The sequence below is a fragment of the Bison bison genome, unplaced genomic scaffold (genome assembly GCF_000754665.1).
Source record: "Bison bison bison isolate TAMUID 2011002044 unplaced genomic scaffold, Bison_UMD1.0 scf7180017864262, whole genome shotgun sequence".
Taxonomy (NCBI): Eukaryota; Metazoa; Chordata; class Mammalia; order Artiodactyla; family Bovidae; genus Bison; species Bison bison.
The window spans coordinates 1,961,572-1,980,434 of NW_011494834.1; the positions used below are offsets into that span (position 1 = coordinate 1,961,572).

The window sequence follows — 18,863 nt, forward strand, 5'->3', positions numbered from 1 at the left end:
ATGTATGATGTGAGAGTTGGACTGTGAAGAAGGCTGAGCGCCGAAGAATTGATGCTTTTGAACTGTGGTGTTGGAGGAGACTCTTGAGAGTCCCTTGGACTGCAAAGAGAGCCAACCAATCCATGCTAAAGGAGATCAGCCCTGGGATTTCTTTGGAGGGAATGATGCTGAAGCTGAAACTCCAGTACTTTGGCCACCTCATGTGAAGAGTTGACTCATTGGAAAAGACTGTGATGCTGGGAGGGGTTGGGGGCAGGAGGGGAAGGGGACGCCAGAGGATGAGATGGCTGACTCGATGGACTTGAGTCTCAGTGAACTCCGGGAGTTGGTGATGGACAGGGAGGCCTGGCGTGCTGCGATTCATGGGGTCGTGAAGAGTTGGACACGACTGAGGAATTGAACAGAACTGAACTGAACTGAGACCTGTATTTGTGGAGAAAAGGAGAAAAAGTTCTTAAAACAAATAAAATGAAATTATTATCTTAAAGGAAATAGTTTTATGATGTCCAGGTAAGTGAATTTGGAAAGATTACACTAAAGCAATACTGGTTAATTCAAATTGCTTTAAAAGTGATTATTTGCTGTATTACTCAAGGAAAAAAAACCAGGGCTCTGTGACAACCTAGAGGAGTGGGATGGATTGGGAGGTGGGAGGGAGGTTCAAGAGAGAGGGGAAATATATATATACATGTATGACTGATCCATGTGATGTATGGCAGAAGCCAACACAATATCGTAAAGCAATTATCCTTTAATTAAAAATAAGTAAATTTTTAAAAAGCGATTAAGGGGCATACCCAATAGAATTCTGACTCTCCAATATTCTTACCTGCTTCATTTGTGCGGATCATTCGAGATGGAGTGCTTGGGTCTCCAGTCCCAATTGGATTGGTGGCCACAACTCTGAATTCATATTCTACCCAGGGATTCAGCTCCACCGCCATAGCTGACTCCATGTCCCCTGTTATGATTTCTGGGACTATGGAGAGGAAGGAAATTTCATGTCATTAGGTGAACTTTATTTTCTTGGGCTCCAAAATCACAGCAAATTGTGACTGCAGCCATGAAATTAAAAGACACTTCCTCCTTGGAAGGAAAATTATGAGCAATTAGACAGCATATTGAAAAGCAGAGACATTACTTTGCCGACAAAATTTCATCTAGTCAAAGCTGTGGTTTTTCAAGTAGTCACATATGGATGCGAGAGTTGGCCCATAAAGAAAGCTGAGTGCCAAAGAATTGATGTTTTTCAACTGTGGTGTTGGAGAAGACTCTTGAGAGTCCATTGAACAGCAAAGAAATCAATCCAGTCAATCCTAAAGAAAATCAGCCCTGAACATTCATTGGAAGGACTGATGCTAAAGCTGAAGCTCCAATACTTTGGCCATCTGATGCAAATAACTGATTCACTGGAAAATACCCTGATGCTGGGAGGAATTGGTGGCAGGAGAAGGGGATGACAGAGGATGAGATGGCTGGATGGCATCACTGACTCTGGACATGAGTTTGAGCAAGCTCCAGGAGTTGGTCATGGACAGGGAAGCGTGGTGTGCTGCAGTCCATGGGTCGCAAAGAATTGGACACAACTGAGAAACTGAACTGAATTGAACTGAGGTGAACTAGAAATGCTTATAGATTGCAATCAAAGATATTAGGCCCTGACAGACATGACAAGCTTCTGCATATACCCTTATATCACGTGGTCATGTGTCACTTCCAGTCTCATCAGTAAAACAAAAATCAGTCTTCAGAAGTAAGCAGTAGCACATGTCAAAGTCTGTTATAGTTAGAATTCTTTCATCTCATCTTTACGTATAGATTGACACAACACTACTTGCCATTTTCTACACTAAAATCTTTTTTGTCAACCCTTAAACCCCAGAGAAGATGCCAACCAGTGCTTCAATTTAAGCAAACAGTTCTTGTATTTCTAGGGAAATTTCTTGAGCAGTTTGCCTCTCCCAGTTCTGCCAAACATGCTCAGCCACTTGGCAGTTCCAAGCAGTGGTTTAAGAATATATCTCTCTAATTTAAAAACTCCAGTTTGTGGTTTCCAAGTGGAAGCTCTGAACTCTCCTTGGAGTGACTTTTGTACTACATTTAGATTTTTATTAAAACATAAAACTGTGTGTCAATATAATTACCACATAGTAAAGCATTTTTACATAGTGTTTATGCTCTATCTGGGACTGCTTTTCTTGTTCCCTCTTCTCTGCTGTCTAGGAAATATTTCTGGAAGAACATTTGTTCCAGAGGTGAAAGTGCGGAAAGTGCAAAACCTCCCTATGAAGTGCAAACATCCTCTGAATTTATAGCTGCCCTGATTTCTGTTTAAGCATGGCAGGGCAGTGTTGGGGAGGGGAGAGGCTTTGGATTTGATGACGCTGTAGACTTTTATTACAAGGTGAAATAAAATGCATCTTGCATTTCCCATGAAAATCTCTCTTGAAATGCAACAAGAGAATGTTACTAAATAATCAGTTCAGTGAAAGGTGAATGCTCAGAGCATAGGCAGTGTGGGCTGCCTGACCCATCTCACAGCCCTACAGAGCTGACTTTTTAAAGCAATGAAGTGAAAACATGAAAAAAATGTCTGTCCTCTTTTGCTGCACTGGCAAATGAGCAACATCCCTGAAGTCTGAGTGGTAGAGGATTAAGGCCACTGTTCAGTACACCATTTGGCAGAATTCTGAGCTGTGTCTGCCAAACATAAAGGTGGGAAGAAGAGATACCAAGACACTCAGCTCTCTCGAGACCCAAGAACAAACTGATTCACCAATACTTGCCTTGGGTCCATCAGGACCTTCTGTTTCATTGACTTCTGTTTAATGTCAGTCACTCCAAATAACTCCGGACATAGAGGTCATCCCTCATCCTTTACTCTAATCCCTATAGAACTCTGTCTGTCTCAATTGCCATCCTTCCCTAACATTTAAAAGCCTTGAACTGAACTAAACCCTTATTGCATTAGCAAAAGGATACAAAGATAAACAAGATGCTATACCTGATCTCCACACCCCACACCCCATGCTCATAGTCTGGGTGAAAAGACCAGAGGGAACCACAATACCACATATAATAAACATCAAACTCATGAAAAAAAAAAGCCTGTGACTATGATCTTTGGAGTTCATAATCCATCACTAGCAAAATCCCCTTGTTCGCATCCTTCTTCCATCAACTTGCTTCGAACGTTTTACTCCAGGAGAAAACTGAGTCCCCTCTGAGGCAACTTCATGCCTCTCAAGGGGTAGCCCTCTTAAAATACTGTATAGAAGAGTAACCAGTCCAGCTCAGTTGTGTCTCTCTCCTACCAGCTGCCTTCCCCTGCCAAGGTCTCTAATACAGGCATGCAGATATTTTTCCACTTAAAAACAAAACAAAATTCTTTTAAATTTTTCTTGCCTTCCAACCTTCACCCATTCTCTATGTTTCTTTTACAGCAAAGCTTCTTGAGACTTATTAATATTTGTCCCTTATTTGCTGTCTCCATTTATTCTCTTTTAATTCACTCTTGAAACTTCCTGAGTGGCACAGAGGTAAAGAATCTCCCTGCCAAAGCAGGAGATGCAGGAGACATAGGTTTGATCCCTGGGTGGGGAAGATCCCCTGGAGGAGGGAATGGCTACCCACTCGAGTATTCTTAACTGGAAAATTCCATGGACAGAGGAGCCTGGCAGGCTACAGTTCATGGGGTCACAAAGAGTCAGACCTGACTGAACACACACACACACACACACACACACACACACACACACACACTCACTCTCGGACTCACTGCAGTTAGGCTCTCACCTCCAGCAATCCACTGCTCCCGTCGAGATCACCAGTGGCCTCCAATTCTAGAACACTGTGCTCACGTCTCTGTTCCTTATTTTATTTGTTCCAACATCATGCTTCGACACAGTTAATCATTCTCTGCTCTTTGAAATGCTTTTCAAAACTTCCGCTCCTCTTGTTTCCAATTATGCCTCTTCAGTCTGCGTTGCTACTTTCTTTTTATCTTCCAGATGCACCACAGTTCTACTAACTGCCTTTTCTTTTTTATTGTACTCTAAGGTGATCGTATCCAGTCTCACGGTTCTAAATGCCTTCTGTATGCTGATGGCTGTAACATTTTCAGCTATGAACTTCCTCCCTAGACTCCAAATTCATATGCCCTATAATCTATTAAACATTTCCATTTAGATAGAGTTAATCTTAATTTCCTCCCCTACTTCTGCAGTATTCCTTATTCGGTGAATGAAAATTGCTATATCCTAAACTTTGAGACATCCTGTATTTCCACATTTTTTCTCTTGTCCTACTCCAATTCATAAGCAAATTATGACATCTCTGACTTCAGAGTGTTTTGACTTTTTCACTTCCACTTGCAGTAAGACTTCTTAAAATAGTTGTCTACATTAACTTTTCCCCCATTTTCTCTTGAGCCAATTCTTATGAGTCTTTAGTCCTTAAAATTTTACTATATCTTCTAGTATCAAGCTCATGAATGACCTCTGGTTTGTGTAAATCAATGATCAATTCTCATTTCCTCATAATAGTTGCCAAATCAGAAACATTTGACCCAGTTGATTACTTTCTCTTCCTTGCTAGATTTTATTCTTTTGTCTGTCAGGATATCACATTGTCTTTTTCTAAAACTAAATGGCTGCTTACTCTCTATATCTTTTGGTTTAATCCTCTTTTCTACAACCTCTTACTATGGGAATGCTTGAGGGCTCAATTTTCATACTCCTGTTTTCTTTGTTTTATGCTTATATCCTTGGAGAGTGCATGCAGTCTTATGGCATTAAATGCAACTTATATGCCAATAATTTCCTAATTTATATCTTCATTCTAAACCTCACTCTTAAACTCTAGTCTCATACATCTAGGTGTCCTTTGATCTCCCTAAAGTCCTAGTCTCCAAGTACGGTTATACAGGGGTTAGGATTTCGACATACTAATTTTGGGTAAACACAAGTCAGTCCAAAACAGGCAGGTAGTGATTTAAAATATTTTAAAATTTAAATATATTTTTAATACACTTTATGTACAACACTATGTTAGATTTCAGGTGTATTACATAATGATTTGACCTTTGAGTACATTCTGAAATGACTGCCATAGTATGTCTAGTAACCATGTGTCCCCAAACAAATATATTACAATATTACTAACCATACTGTTACTCTTACGCTGTATATTACATGCTTGTAACTTGTTTATTTATAATTGGAGGTTTGTACCTCTTAATCTCCTTCACTTACTTTACATCCCCCAACCATAACCTTCTGATAACACCAGTCTATTCTCTATATCTAAGAGTCTGTTTTCATTTTGTTTTGTTTGTTTGTTTGTTTGGTGAATTTCACATATAAGTGAGATCATGTGGTATTTGATTATTTCGTTAGCATAAGACCCACCAAACCCATCCATGTTATCAAATGGCAAGATTCCATTTTTATTATAGCTAAGCAATATTCCATTGTGTGTGTGTGTGTACCGAATATTCATTATCCATCTATCAATGAACACTTACATTGCTTCTGTATCTTGGCTATTGTAAATAACGCTTCAATGGATATTGGAATGCATACATCTTTTTGAGCTAGTGTTTTTATTTTATTTGGATAAATACCCCAAAGTAGGATTGCTGGATTGTTTAGTAATTCAACTTCTGAATTCTTTTGAGAAAGTTATTACTGTTTCCATAGTGGCTATACCAACTTACGTTCCTATGAAGAGTGCACAAGATTTTCCTTTTTTCCATATGCTCATCAGCATTTCTTATTTATTGCCTTTTCACTGAAAACAATTCTCATAGGTGTGAGGTAATAGCTCATTGCAGTTTTGACATGCATTTCTCTGTGATTAGTGATGATGAGCATCTTTTCATGTGTCTGTGCCCATCTCTATGTCTTCTTTGGAAAAATGTCTATTCAGATCCTCTGCCTATTTTTTAATTAAGTTTAACATTGTTGATGATGAGTTGTATGAGTTCTTTCTATATTTTGTATATTAACCCCTTATTAGATGTATGATTTGCAAATATCTTCAAATATTTCAATAAACTACCTTTTTGTTTTGTTGATATTTTCCTTTGCTATGCTAAAGTTTTTAGTTTGATGTAGTACCATTTGTTTATTTTTGCTTTTGTTGCCCTTACCTGAGAAGATAGATCCCCAAAAATATTGTCTCATGATGAAGAGCATATTATATTTTCTTCTAGGAATTTTATGGTTTCATTTAAGTCTTTAATCCATTTTGAGTTAATTTTTTTGAATATAGTGTGAGAAAGTAGTCCAATTTGATTCTTTTGTATGAAGCTGTTCAGTTTTCCAAGCATTATTTACTGAAAAAGTTTTTCTTTCCCCATTTTATATTCTTGCATCATTTATCATAGATTAATTGACCATATGTGTATGGGTTTATTTCTGGGCTCTCATTTCCATACTATTTTGATTACTGTAGCTTGGAAGTACATTTCAAAATCAAGGAACATGATACCCCAGCTTTTTGTTTTCTTGTTCAATTGTTTAGGCTATTTGGACGTTTTGTGTTTCCATACAAATTTTGGAAGTTATTTGTTCTAGATCTATGAAAAATGCCATTGGTATTTTGATAGATACTGGATTGAATCTGTAGATTGCCTTAGGTAGTTTGGTTATTTTAACAATATTAATTCTTTCATTAAATCATTTTCTATGTATAGTATAGTATTATGTCATTTGAAAACTGAGTTTTACATCCTTACCAATTTGGATTCCTTACATTTATTTTTTTGCTTGATTGTTATGGCTAGAACTTCCATAAAGGTGGTATAAGTGGCATTCTTGGTTTGTTCCTGATCTTAGAGGAGATGCTTTCAGATTTCCACCACTGAATTTGATGTTAGCTGTGGGTTTGTCATATATAGATTTTACTATGTTGAGGCATATTTCCTCTATAGCTATTTTGTTGAGAATTTTTGTCATAAATGAATGTTGAATTTTGTCAAAAGCCTTTCTGTACCTATTTTGATGATTATATGACTTCTATTCTTCAATTTTTTAATGTGTTATATATCACAAGGATTGATATGGGAATATTGGATCATCTGTGCATTCCTGGTATAAATCCCACTTGATTTTGGTGTGTGATTCTATTTATGCATTGTTCAATTCAGCTTGTTAATATTATGTTGAGGATTTTTGAATGTTTTCATCAGTGATATTGGCATATATTTTTCTTTTCTGTATTTTTTTTTATCTAGTTTTAAAATCAAGGTGATGCTTCCCTCACAGAGTGATTTTGGAAGTGTCTTTATCTCTCAATTTTTTGGATAGTTTGAGAATAATAGGTGTTAACACTCCTTTAAATTTTTGGACTTCTGAGGCATTAGTGGTAAAGACCTGCCAGCCAGTGCAGGAGACATAAGAGACATGGGTTTGATCCCTGGGTTGAGAGGATCCCCTGGAGGAGGGCATGGCAACCACTCCAGTATTCTTGCTTGGAGAATCTCATGAACAGAGGAACCTGGCAGGTTACAGTCCATAGGGTCACAAGAGTCAGACATAAGTGAAGTGACTTACTTAGCATGCAAGTATGAACATACATCAGCAGACCAATGCATTTTTTCTTAAAAAAAATTATTTTATTTATTTTTTGGCTCTGCAGGCTCTTAGTTTCTTGATCAGGGATCTAACCCACAGCTTCTGCACTGGAAGTGTGGACTCTTAACCACTGGACAGCCTGGGAAGTCTCCAGCCTCTAGCTATTTAGTAGTATATTGTTTACCATCCATGTGTTTGTGTTTTTTTGCAATTTTTATCTTGTAGTTGATTTCTTATCTTAAGTCATTGTAGTTGGAAAAGTGCTCAGTATAATTTAATTCTTCAAAAATTTGTGCTGTGGTCTAGCATGTGGTTTATCCTGGCGAATAATATATGTGTGCTTCAAGAGAATGTGTTTTCTGCTATTTTGGATGGAATGCTCTGTAGATATCAATGAATCCACATGGTGTAATGTATCATTTAAGGACAGTGTTTCCTATTGACTTCCTGTCTGGAAGCTGAGTCCATTAATACAAGTAAAATCTTAAAATCCTCACTACTATTGTGTTATTGCCAAGTTTTCCTTTATTTTGCTAACATAGGCTTTATGTATACAAGTGTTCCTGTGTTGTATTTGTGTGTATATATATATATATTTATATTTATAATTGTTATATTTTCTTTTTGGATTGATCTCTTCAATAGTATAAAATATCTTTGTTTGTCTCTTGTTACAGTCTTTGCTTTAAAGTCTATTTTGTCTAACATAAGTGTTGATACCACAGCTTTCTTTTTGTTTCAGAGTGCATAGAATACTTTTTTCCAGTATGAAAAGGCAAAAAGTTATGACACTGAAAGATGAACTCCCCAGATCGGTAGTGCCAAATACACTAACTGGAGAAGAGTGGAGAAATAACTCCAGAAAGAATGAAGAGGCTGAGCCAAAGCAAAAACAATGCCCAACTGTGGATGTGACTGGTGATGCAAGTAAAGTTTGATGCTGCAAAGAACAATATTGTATAGGCATCTGGAATGTTAGGTCCATGGATCAAGGTAAATTGGAAGTGGTCAAACAGGAGATGGCAACAGTGAACATTGACATTTTAGGAATCAGCGAAATAAAATGGAGGGGAATGGGTGAATTTAACTCAGATGACCGTTACACATACTACTGTGGGCAAGAATCCCTTAGAAAAAATGGAGTAGCCTTCATAGTAAAAAAAAAAAAAAATGAGTTCAAAATGCAGTACCTGAGTGCAATCTCAAAAATGACAGAATGATCCCTGTTCATTTGCAAGGCAAACCCCTCAGTATCACAGTAATCCAAGTCTATGCTCCAACCACTAACTCCAAAGAAGCTGAAGTTGAACAGTTCTATGAAGACCAACAAGACCTTCTAGAACTAACACTAAAAAAAAAAAAAAAATGTCTTTACAAGATAGGGAAATGGAATGCAAAAGTAGGAAGTCAAGAGATACATGGAGTAGCAGGTAAGTTTGGCCTTAGAGTACAAAATGAAGCAGGGCAAAGGCTAACAGAGTTTTGCCAGGGAAATACTTTGATTATAGCAAAAACCCTCTTCCTAAAACACAAGAGATGATTTTACACATGGACATTAGCAGTTGGTCAATATCAAAATTAAACTGACTCTATTCTTTGCAGCTGAAGATGGAGAAACTTTATACAGTCAACAAAAACAAGACCAGGACCTGACTGTGGATAAGATAATGAACTCGTTATTGCAAAATTCAGGCTTAAAGAAAGTAGGGAAAACCACGAGACCATTCAGGTATGATCTAAATAAGAACTGTTATAATTATACAGTGGAAGGGACTTCCTTGGTGGCTCAGATGGTAAAGCATCTGTCTACAATGTGGGAGACCCAGGTTCGATCCCTGGGTTGGGAAGATCCTCTGGAGAAGGAAATGGCAACCCACTCCAGTACTCTTGCCTGGAAAATCCCATGGATGGAGGAGACTGATAGGCTACAGTCCATGGGGTTGCAAAGAGTCAGACATGACTGAGCAACTTCACTTCATACAGTGGAAGTGACAAATAGATTCAAGGGATTAGATCTGATAGACACAGTGCCTGAAGAACTATGGACAAAGGTTCGTAACATTGTACAAGGGGCAGTGATCAAAATTATCCCCAAGAAAAAGAAATGCAAAAAGGCAAAATGGTTGTCTGAGGAGGCCTTAGAAATAGCTGAGAAAAGAAGAGAAGCTAAAGGCAAAGGAGAAAAGGAAAGATATATCCATCTGAATGCATAGTTCCAAAGAATAGCAAGGAGAGATAAGAAAGCCTTTCTCAGTGATCAGTGCAAAAAAGTAGAGGGAAAAGTAAAATGGGAAAGACTAGAGATCTCTTCAAGAAAATTAGAGATACCAAAGGAATATTTCATGCAAAGATGGACACAATAAAGGACAGAAATTGTATGGACATAAAAGAATCAAAATATATTACAAAGAGGTGGCAAGAATACACAGAAGAATTAAATAAAAAAGATCTTAATGACCCAGATAACCATGATGGTATGACCACTCACCTAGAGCCAAACATCTTGGAGTGTGAAGTCAAGTGGACCTTATGAAGCATCACCACGAATAAAGCTAATGGAGGTAATGGAATTCCAGCTGAGCCTTTTCAAATCCTAAAAGATGATAGTATTAAGGTGCTTCACTCAATATGCCAGGAAATTTGGCAAACTCAGCAGTGACCACAGGACTGGAAAAGGTCAGTTTCCATTCCAATCCCAAAGAAAGGCAATGCCAAAGAATGTTCAAACTACCACACAATTGCACTCATCTCACATGCTAGCAGAATAATGCTCAAAATTCTCCAAGCTAGGCTTCAACAGTACATGAACTGAGAAATTCCATATGTAGAAGCTGGATTTAGAAAAGGCAGAGGAACCAGAGACAAAATTGCCAACATCCATTGGATCATAGAAAAAGGAAGATAATTCCAGAAAAACATCTACTTCTGCTTCATTGACTAAGCTAAAGCCTTTGACTGTGTAGATCACAACAATCTGTGCAAAATTCTTCAAGAGATGGGAATACCAGACCACCTTACCTGCTTCCTAAGAAATCTGTATGTAGGTTAAAAAACAACAGTTAGAACCAGATAGAGAACAAAGGAGTACGTCAAGACTGTATATTGTCACCCTGCTTATTTAACTTCTATGCAGAGTACTTCATGTGAAATTCCCAGCTGGATGAAGCACAAGCTGGAATCAAGCTTTCTGGGAGAATATCAATAACCTCAGATATGCAGATGACACCACCCCTATGGTAGAAAGCAAAGAGGGACTAAAGAGCCTCTTGATGGAAGAGAGGAGAGAGAAGCAGCTAGTTTAAAACTCACCATTCAAAACACGAAGGTCATGGCATCCAGTCCCATCACTTCATGGCAAATAGACAGGGAAACAATGAAGACAGTGAAAGACTTTATTTTCTTGGACTCCAAAATCATTGCAGATGGTGACAGCAGCCATGAATTAAAAGACGCTTCCTGCTTGGAAGGAAAGCTATGACAAGCCTAGACAGCATATTAAAAAGCAGAGACATTACTTTGCCAGCAAAGGTCTGTCTAGTCAAAGCTATTTTTCCAGTAGTCATGTGTGGGTGTGAGAGTTGGACCGTAAAGAAAGGTGAGCACCAAAAATTGATGCTTTTGAATTGTGGTGTTGGAGAAAATTCTTGAGAGTCCCTTGGACTGCAAGGAGAGCCAACCAGTCCATCCTAGAAATCAGTCTTGAATACTCAGTGGAAGGACTGATGCTAAAGCTGAAGCTACAATACTTTGGCCACCTGATGATCAAATAACTGACTCATGGAAAAGACCACGATCCTAGGAAAAATTGAAGCCAGCAGAAGTGGACAACAGAGGATGAGGTGGTTGGATGGCATCACTGAATCAATGGACAAGAGTTGAAGCAACCTCCAGGAGTTGGTGATGTACAGGGAAGCCTGGTGTGCTGCAGTCTATGGGGTCACAAAGAGTTGGATATTACTGAGTGTCTGAACTGAACTGACCTGACCTTTTTCCATCCCCCCATTTTCAATTTGTTTCTGTAGAACGGATATGAGTCTCTTGTCAGTATCATATATACGTTCCTTGTTTTCTCATTCATTCACTGTATTTCCTTTGATTGGAGCATTAATCTATTTAAATTTATAATGATTATTGATAAGTATGGAGTTATTATATGGTTTCTTGTTTTCTGGTTGTTTCCACAGTTCTTTTTGTTCTCTTCTTTTCTCTCTTGTGATTTGATGACTATTTTTAGGTTTATATTTGGATTTCTGTCACATTTTTGTGTGTATTTCTTGTAAATTTTTGATGTGTGATTATCATGATGTTCATATATAAATATATAACTGTATATATGTACATATATATATATATACAGTTTTATATACTATATATATAATTAAATTGGTCATCTCTTAAGTTTAAATGCATTTTAACAACTCTGCATTTTTATTCCCTCTAATGTTTAATGTGATTGACATCATTTTATACCTTTTGTTTTGTGTGTCCCTTAACAACTTAGTGTTTTCATAAAAGATTTAACTATTTTTGTCTTCAACCTTCCTACTAGGTTTATATGTGATTCAAAGTCACTCAAAGTGTTAGTTGCTCAGTCGTGTCTGACTCTTTGCGATCACATGGACTGTAACTTACCAAGCTCCTCAGTCCATTTAATTCCCTGGGCAAGAATAATGGAGAGGGTTGCCATTCCCTTCTCCAGAAAACAGTGAAAGTGAAAGTCACTCAGTTGTGTCCAGCTCTTTGCGATCCCATGGACTATACAGCCGATCAAATTCTCCAGGCCAGAATACTGGAGTGGGTAGCCTTTCCTTTTCTAGGGGAGCTTTCCAGCCCAAGGATTGAACCCACGTCTCCCTCATGGCAGGTGGATTCTTTACCAGCTGAGCCACTACGGAACCCTGAGAATACTGGAGTGGGTATCCTATCCTTTCTCCAGGGGATCTTCCCAACCCAAGAATTGCCCAGGATCTCCTGCATTGCAGGCAGATTCTTTAGCACCTGAGCTACCAGGGAAGCCCCCCTTCTCCAGGTGATCTTTCCAATCCAGGGATCGGATCCTGGTCTGAATTGTAGGTGGATTCTTTACTGCCTGAGCCAACAGGGAAGCCAAACTTATACATGGTTAGTCTACTACTTTTAAGTTTTTTTGTGTGTTTTAAGGTTTTGTGTTTGCCTTTACTACTGAGATTTTCCTTTGTATACTTTTAATATTTCTCAATCAGTTAGTCAGTTCAGATGCTTCACACTCAAGGATGTCTGGCTTTAGGTGAGTGAAAATATATTTTTATTGTGACAATTCATATTTCTAATTGTGGTCTTTTCTACTTTGAGTTATCCCTTTAACATTCCTTGTAAAGCTGGTTTGGTGGTGCCGAACTATTTTAAGTTCTGCTTGTCTGTAAATCTCCTTATCTCTCCTTCACATTTTACTGAGGTCCCCTTTTAGGTAGAGTATTCTAGGTTGTACATTTTTTTTCCTTTCATCATTTTGAATACATCATGCCACTTCTTACCTGCAATATTTCTGCCCAGAAGTCAGCTTCTTTTATTATGTGGATTCTTTTGTAATATGTTTTTCTCTGACTAATTTTAAAATTATCTGTTTATCTTTAATGTCAACATTTAATTATGATGTGTCTTGGTTTCAGATTCTTTGGGTAGATCTTACTTGGGATGCTCTGTGCTTCTGGAAGCCTGCCATTTGTTCCCATTACCAGCTTAGGGAAGTTTTCTGCTATTATTTCTTTAAATGAATTATCTGACCCTTTCTCTCTTCTTTTTCTGGGACCTCTAAATGTGAATGTTAGTAAACTTGGTGTTGTCCCAGAGGTCTCTTAAGCTGTCTTTAAAATTATTTTTTCCTTTTTTTTTTCAACTTTGGTAATTTTCACTACTCTGTCTTTAGTTTGATGATTTGTTACTGTGTATTATCTAATATGGCATTGATTTTTTTCTTGTATATTTATTTTAGTTATTGTATTTTTCAGCTCTGTTTGGACTTTTTAATATTTTCTATTTCTTTGTTAAAAATATCACTATGTTCATGCACGTTCTTCTGAGTTTAGTGAGCATCTCTGTGAAGAGTACCTTGAATTTCTTACCAAGTAGATTGCTTATCTCCACTTCGTTCAGTTCTTTTTCTAAGATTTTATAAGATTTTGTCTTGTTCCTTGTATCATATTCCTGTCTTCTTATTTTGTCTATTGGTCTATTTATTTCTATATGTTACACAGGTCAGTTACATTCCCTGTCATTGAGAAGTGATCTCAATGTAGGAGATGCCCCCGAGGGCCCAGCAGCACACCCCCCTCAGGTCACTGGAGTATATGATCTAGGGGTATGCCTATTTGGGCTGTATGGCCCCATCCATTGTGGTAGAGCTGACTACTGGGTGTTCTCTGGTAGGCCAGACTGCTCCCAGTCTGTTTGCCTGTCAAGTACTGCCTCATGACTCCTGGGCTGCTGAGAGAAGGGCAGTTTTGAAGTGGTTAGCTGCTCAGTCCAAGAGGGCCCTGAGCTGGTGTTAGCTTCATGGTGGGCAGGTAGTCCCTCACCACTAATAATCTAGAGCAAGGACTCCAAAATATCACTTGCCAGTGTCAATGTGCTGCAGTAGAATGAGCTCCCCAAAATGACTGTGGCCAGTGTCTAAATCTCTAAGGGGAGACTCTGTTGCCTCTGGCTTTTCTAGGAGGCTCTCCAAGATCAGAGTGCCTGACCCAGAATCCTTTAAAATTACTGCCTCTTCACTGGGACTTGAATGGTTGAGCTTTTGTGCATGCCCTTTGCAAGTGGAGTCCTTGTTCCTAGAGCCCCTCCTGCTCTCTGAATGCAAATTCAGCTAGCCTTCAAAGACAGAAGTTCTAGGGACTCTTTTCTGATACAGGATGCCTAGGATGGGGAGCCTGCTATAGGGATTGGGATCTTTGCTACTTGGGGAGAACCTCTGCAACTGTGATCACCCTCCCATTTGTGGGTTGCATACCTGGGGTTGTGGGTCTCAACTGCACTGTGTCTCTGTCCTCCCTCCCCATCTCTGTTGTGGTTTCTTCTTTACATCTCCAGTTGCAGAAAATCTCTTCTGCTAGTATTAAAATCATTATATAGATACTTTGAAGAAGGTGATGGCACCCCACTCCAGTACTCTTGTCTGGACAATCCCATGGACAGAGGAGCCTGGTAGGCTGCAGTCCATGGGGTCGCGAAGAGTCGGACACGACTGAGCGACTTCACTTTCACTTTTCACTTTCATGCATTGGAGAAGGAAATGGGAACCCACTCCAGTGTTCTTGCCTGGAGAATCCCAGGGACGGGGGAGCCTGGTCAGCTGCCGTCTATGGGGTCACACTGAGTTGGACACGACTGAAGTGACTTAGCAGCATAGATACTTACTCTGTAAATAGTTGTAGTTTTGGTATGCCTGCAGAAAGTGGTAAGTTAAGAATCTTCCTACTTGGCCGTCTTTACTACATGTGTGCATACTTAGTCGCTCAGTCATGTCTGACTCCTTGAAACCCCATGGACTATAGCCTGACAGACTCCTCTGTCCAATACAATTCTCCAAGCAAGAATAGTGGAGTGGGTTGCCATTTCCTACTCCAGAGGAATCTTCCTGACCGTTATTGAATCCACATCTCCTATATTGGCAGGAGCACTGAGTCACCTGGGAAGCATCTTCACCACACATATCCTGAAATTTTAAACAGAGTGGTCAGTATAAACATCATTAAGTAAGTACATTTAAGTGAACTGATTGAAGTTTGGATTTAGTTATGCCAGTATTTAGAAGAAAGCATCCCACGCAGAAGGAATAAGTAGTACAGAAGTATTAGAAGAATTATATGCAGAACATAAGAAGACTAGTGAGTCAGGAGCAGAGCAAGCTTTAGGGAGAATGGTAGAAGATAAGTTTGTAGAGAGATGGAAGGAACAAAGTCATACGGGATTTGGGCTTCCATCCTAAGACAAATGAATTGATAGTGGGGAATTGGTACTCTGTTATCTTTTAATAGATTAGCTCTAAGTTATGTTGAAAATAGGAAGTAGTTAAGGTTAAATGAAATCATAAGGTTGGTGTAATGATCTGATTAGATTACTGTCTTTATAAGAGGAGGCACTGGAAAACTTGTCTCCTCACTCCTCTCTGCCAGGTGAGCACACACCAAGAAAGCTAGTCTCTGTAAGCCAGGGGGACCATCCTTGCCAGGAATCGAACTGAACTGGCCTGATACCTACATCTTGGGATTCTCAATCTCCAGAACTGTTAGAGAAAATATTTCCTTGTTGTTTAAGCCACCTAGGTAATGATATTTTGTTATGACAGTCCAAGCAGACTAATACACTGTCTCTCCCACAGTACTTCTGATCCTTATATTTCTTAATTTTTTCATACATTAACTTCTCCCCAAAACTATATAACTTATGTTCTTATTATGTCCTCTGTTTAATTTTTGTCCTCCCCCATGTAAATTCAATCTCCACAAGGGCAGTAATTTTTTTGTTGTTGTTGTTACTCCATATATTCTATGGAGGTTACTTGATATATTTTTGTTAAGTGAATGAAAGGGGAGTTCGGACTGACAGGTATGATCAACAGTTAATTTCTGTTTTAATCTTGATGTAATTATTTCAGACATTATGTTAAAAAATAAAATTAATGTAAAATGTAAAAAATATACTTCCTCCCAGGCTATATATTAATATATTCATATTCTCTAAGCCATAGCTATTTCATTGCATTGATCGCTGAGGAAGGCTTTCTTATCTCTCCTTGCTATTCTTTGGAACTCTGCATTCAGATGGTTATATCTTTCCTTTCCTCCTTTGCTTTTGGCTTCTCTTCTTTTCACAGCTATTTGTAAGGCCTCCTCAGACAGCTATTTTGCTTTTCTGCATTTCTTTTCCATGGACATGGTCTTGATCCCTGTCTCCTGTACAATGTCACGAACCTCAGTCCATAGTTCATCAGGCACTCTATCAGATCCAGTCCCTTAAATTTATTTCTCACTTCCACTGTATAATCATAAAGGATTTGATTTAAGTCATACCTGAATGGTCTAGTGGTTTTCCCTACTTTCTTCATTTAAGTCTGAATTTGGTAATAAGAGTTCATGATCTGAGCCACAGTCAGCTCCTGGTCTTGTTTTTGCTGACTGTAGAGAGCTTCTCCATCTTTGGCTGCAAAGAATATAGTCAACCTGATTTCGGTGTTGACCATCTGGTGTTGTCCATGTGCAGAGTCTTCTTTTGTGTTGTTGGAAGAGGGTATTTGCTATGACCAGTGTGTTCTCTTGGCAAAACTCTATTAGCCTTTTCCCTGCTTCATTCCATACTCCAAGCAAATTTGCCTGTTACTCCAGGTGTTTCTTGACTTCCTACTTTTGCATTCCAGTCCCCTATAATGAAAAGGACATCTTTTTTGGGTGTTAGTTCTAAAAGGTCTTGTAGGTCTTCATAGAACCATTCAACTTCAGCTTTAGCATTACTGGTTGGGGCATAGGCTTGGATTACCATGATATTGAATGGTTTGCCTTGGAAACAGAGATCATTCTGTCATTTTTGAGATGGCATCCAAGTACTGCATTTCAGACTCTTTTGTTGACCATGAAGGCAACTCCATTTCTTCTGAGGGATTCCTGCCCGCAGTAGTAGATATAATGGTCATCTGAGTTAAATTCACCCATTCCAGTCCATTTTAGTTTGCTGATTCCTAGAATGTCAACATTCACTCTTGCCATCTCCTGTTTGAACACTTCCAATTTGCCTTGACTCATGGACCTAACATTCCAGGTTCCTATGCAATATTGCTCTTTACAGCATTGGACCTTGCTTCTATCACCAGTCACATCCAGAACTGGGTATTGTTTTTGGATTGGCTCCATCTCTTCATTCTTTCTGGAGTTATTTCTCCATTGATCTCCAGTAGCATATTGGGCACTTACCGACCTGGGGAGTTTATCTTTCATTATCCTATCATTTTGCCTTTTCATACTGTTCATTGGGTTCTCAAGGCAAGAATACTGAAGTGGTTTGCCATTCCCTTCTTCAGTGGACCACATTCTGTCAGGGTCACCTAACAGGTCACCTCTCCACCATGACCCATCCGTCCTGGGTGGCCCCACACGGCATGGCTTAGTTTCATTGAGTTAGACAAGGCTGTGGTTCGTGTGATCAAAAAGGCAATGCCAAAGAATGCTCAAACTACCCCACAATTGCACTCATCTCACACGCTAGTAAAGTAATGCTCAAAATTTTCCAAGCCAGGCTTCAGCAATATGTGAACTTCCTGATGTTCAAGCTGGTTTTAGAAAAGGCAGAGGAACCAGAGATCAAATTGCCAACATCCGCTGGATCATAGAAAAAGCAAGAGAGTTCCATAAAAACATCTATTTCTGCTTTATTGACTATGCCAAAGCCTTTGACTGTGTGGATCACAATAAACTGTGGAAAATTCTTCAAAAGATGGGAATACCAGACTACCTGACCTGCCTCTTGAGAAACCTATATGCAGGTCAGGAAGCTCTTGTCTATAGAATGCAAACTAATTGTGTCTAGTAAAATGCAATTGCTTATTACCCTAAAACTGCTTTCCATATTTTGGCAAGTTTTACTTTACTCCTTGAATTTTCCTTTGCACTGGCTGTAATGTCTTACCAGTTCCATCATTAATTATTTGTTAAATAAAATCTTTGACTTGAAAAAAAAAAAAAGAACTGGACATGGAACAACAGACTTGTTCCAAATAGGAAAAGGAGTATGTCAAGGCTATATACTGTCACCCTGCTTATTTAACTTATATGCAGAGTACATCTTGAGAAATGCTGGACTGGAAGAAACACAAGCTGGAATCAAGATTGCTGGGAGAAATATCAATGATCTCAGATATGCAGATGACACCACCCTTATGGCAGAAAGTGAAGAGGAACTCAAAAGCCTCTTGATGAATGTGAAAGAGGAGAGTGAAAAAGTGGACTTAAAGTTCAACATTCAGAAAATGAAGATCGTGGCATCCGGTCCCATCACTTCATGGGAAATAGATGGGGAAACAGTGGAAACAGTGTCAGACTTTATTTTGGGGGGCTCCATAAATCACTGCAGATGTTGACTGCAGCCATGAAATTAAAAGACACTTACTCCTTGGAAGGAAAGTTATGACCAACCTAGATAGCATATTCAAAAGCAGAGACATTACTTTGCCAACAAAGGTCCATCTAGTCAAGGCTATGGTTTTTCCTGTGGTCATGTATGGATGTGAGAGTTGGACTGTGAAGAAAGCTGAACGCCAAA

General features: G+C 38.8%; 1 protein-coding gene across 1 annotated transcript in view; it reads right to left on the minus strand.

Moving 5' to 3' along the window:
- Positions 1-18,863, minus strand: part of CNTN5 (contactin 5) — a 671,487-nt gene that overhangs the window by 87,721 nt on the left and 564,903 nt on the right. Inside the window, exon 15 of the mRNA XM_010848232.1 lies at positions 830-979. Coding sequence (XP_010846534.1) covers positions 830-979 — 150 coding nt within the window. The remainder of the gene's footprint in view (positions 1-829; positions 980-18,863) is intronic.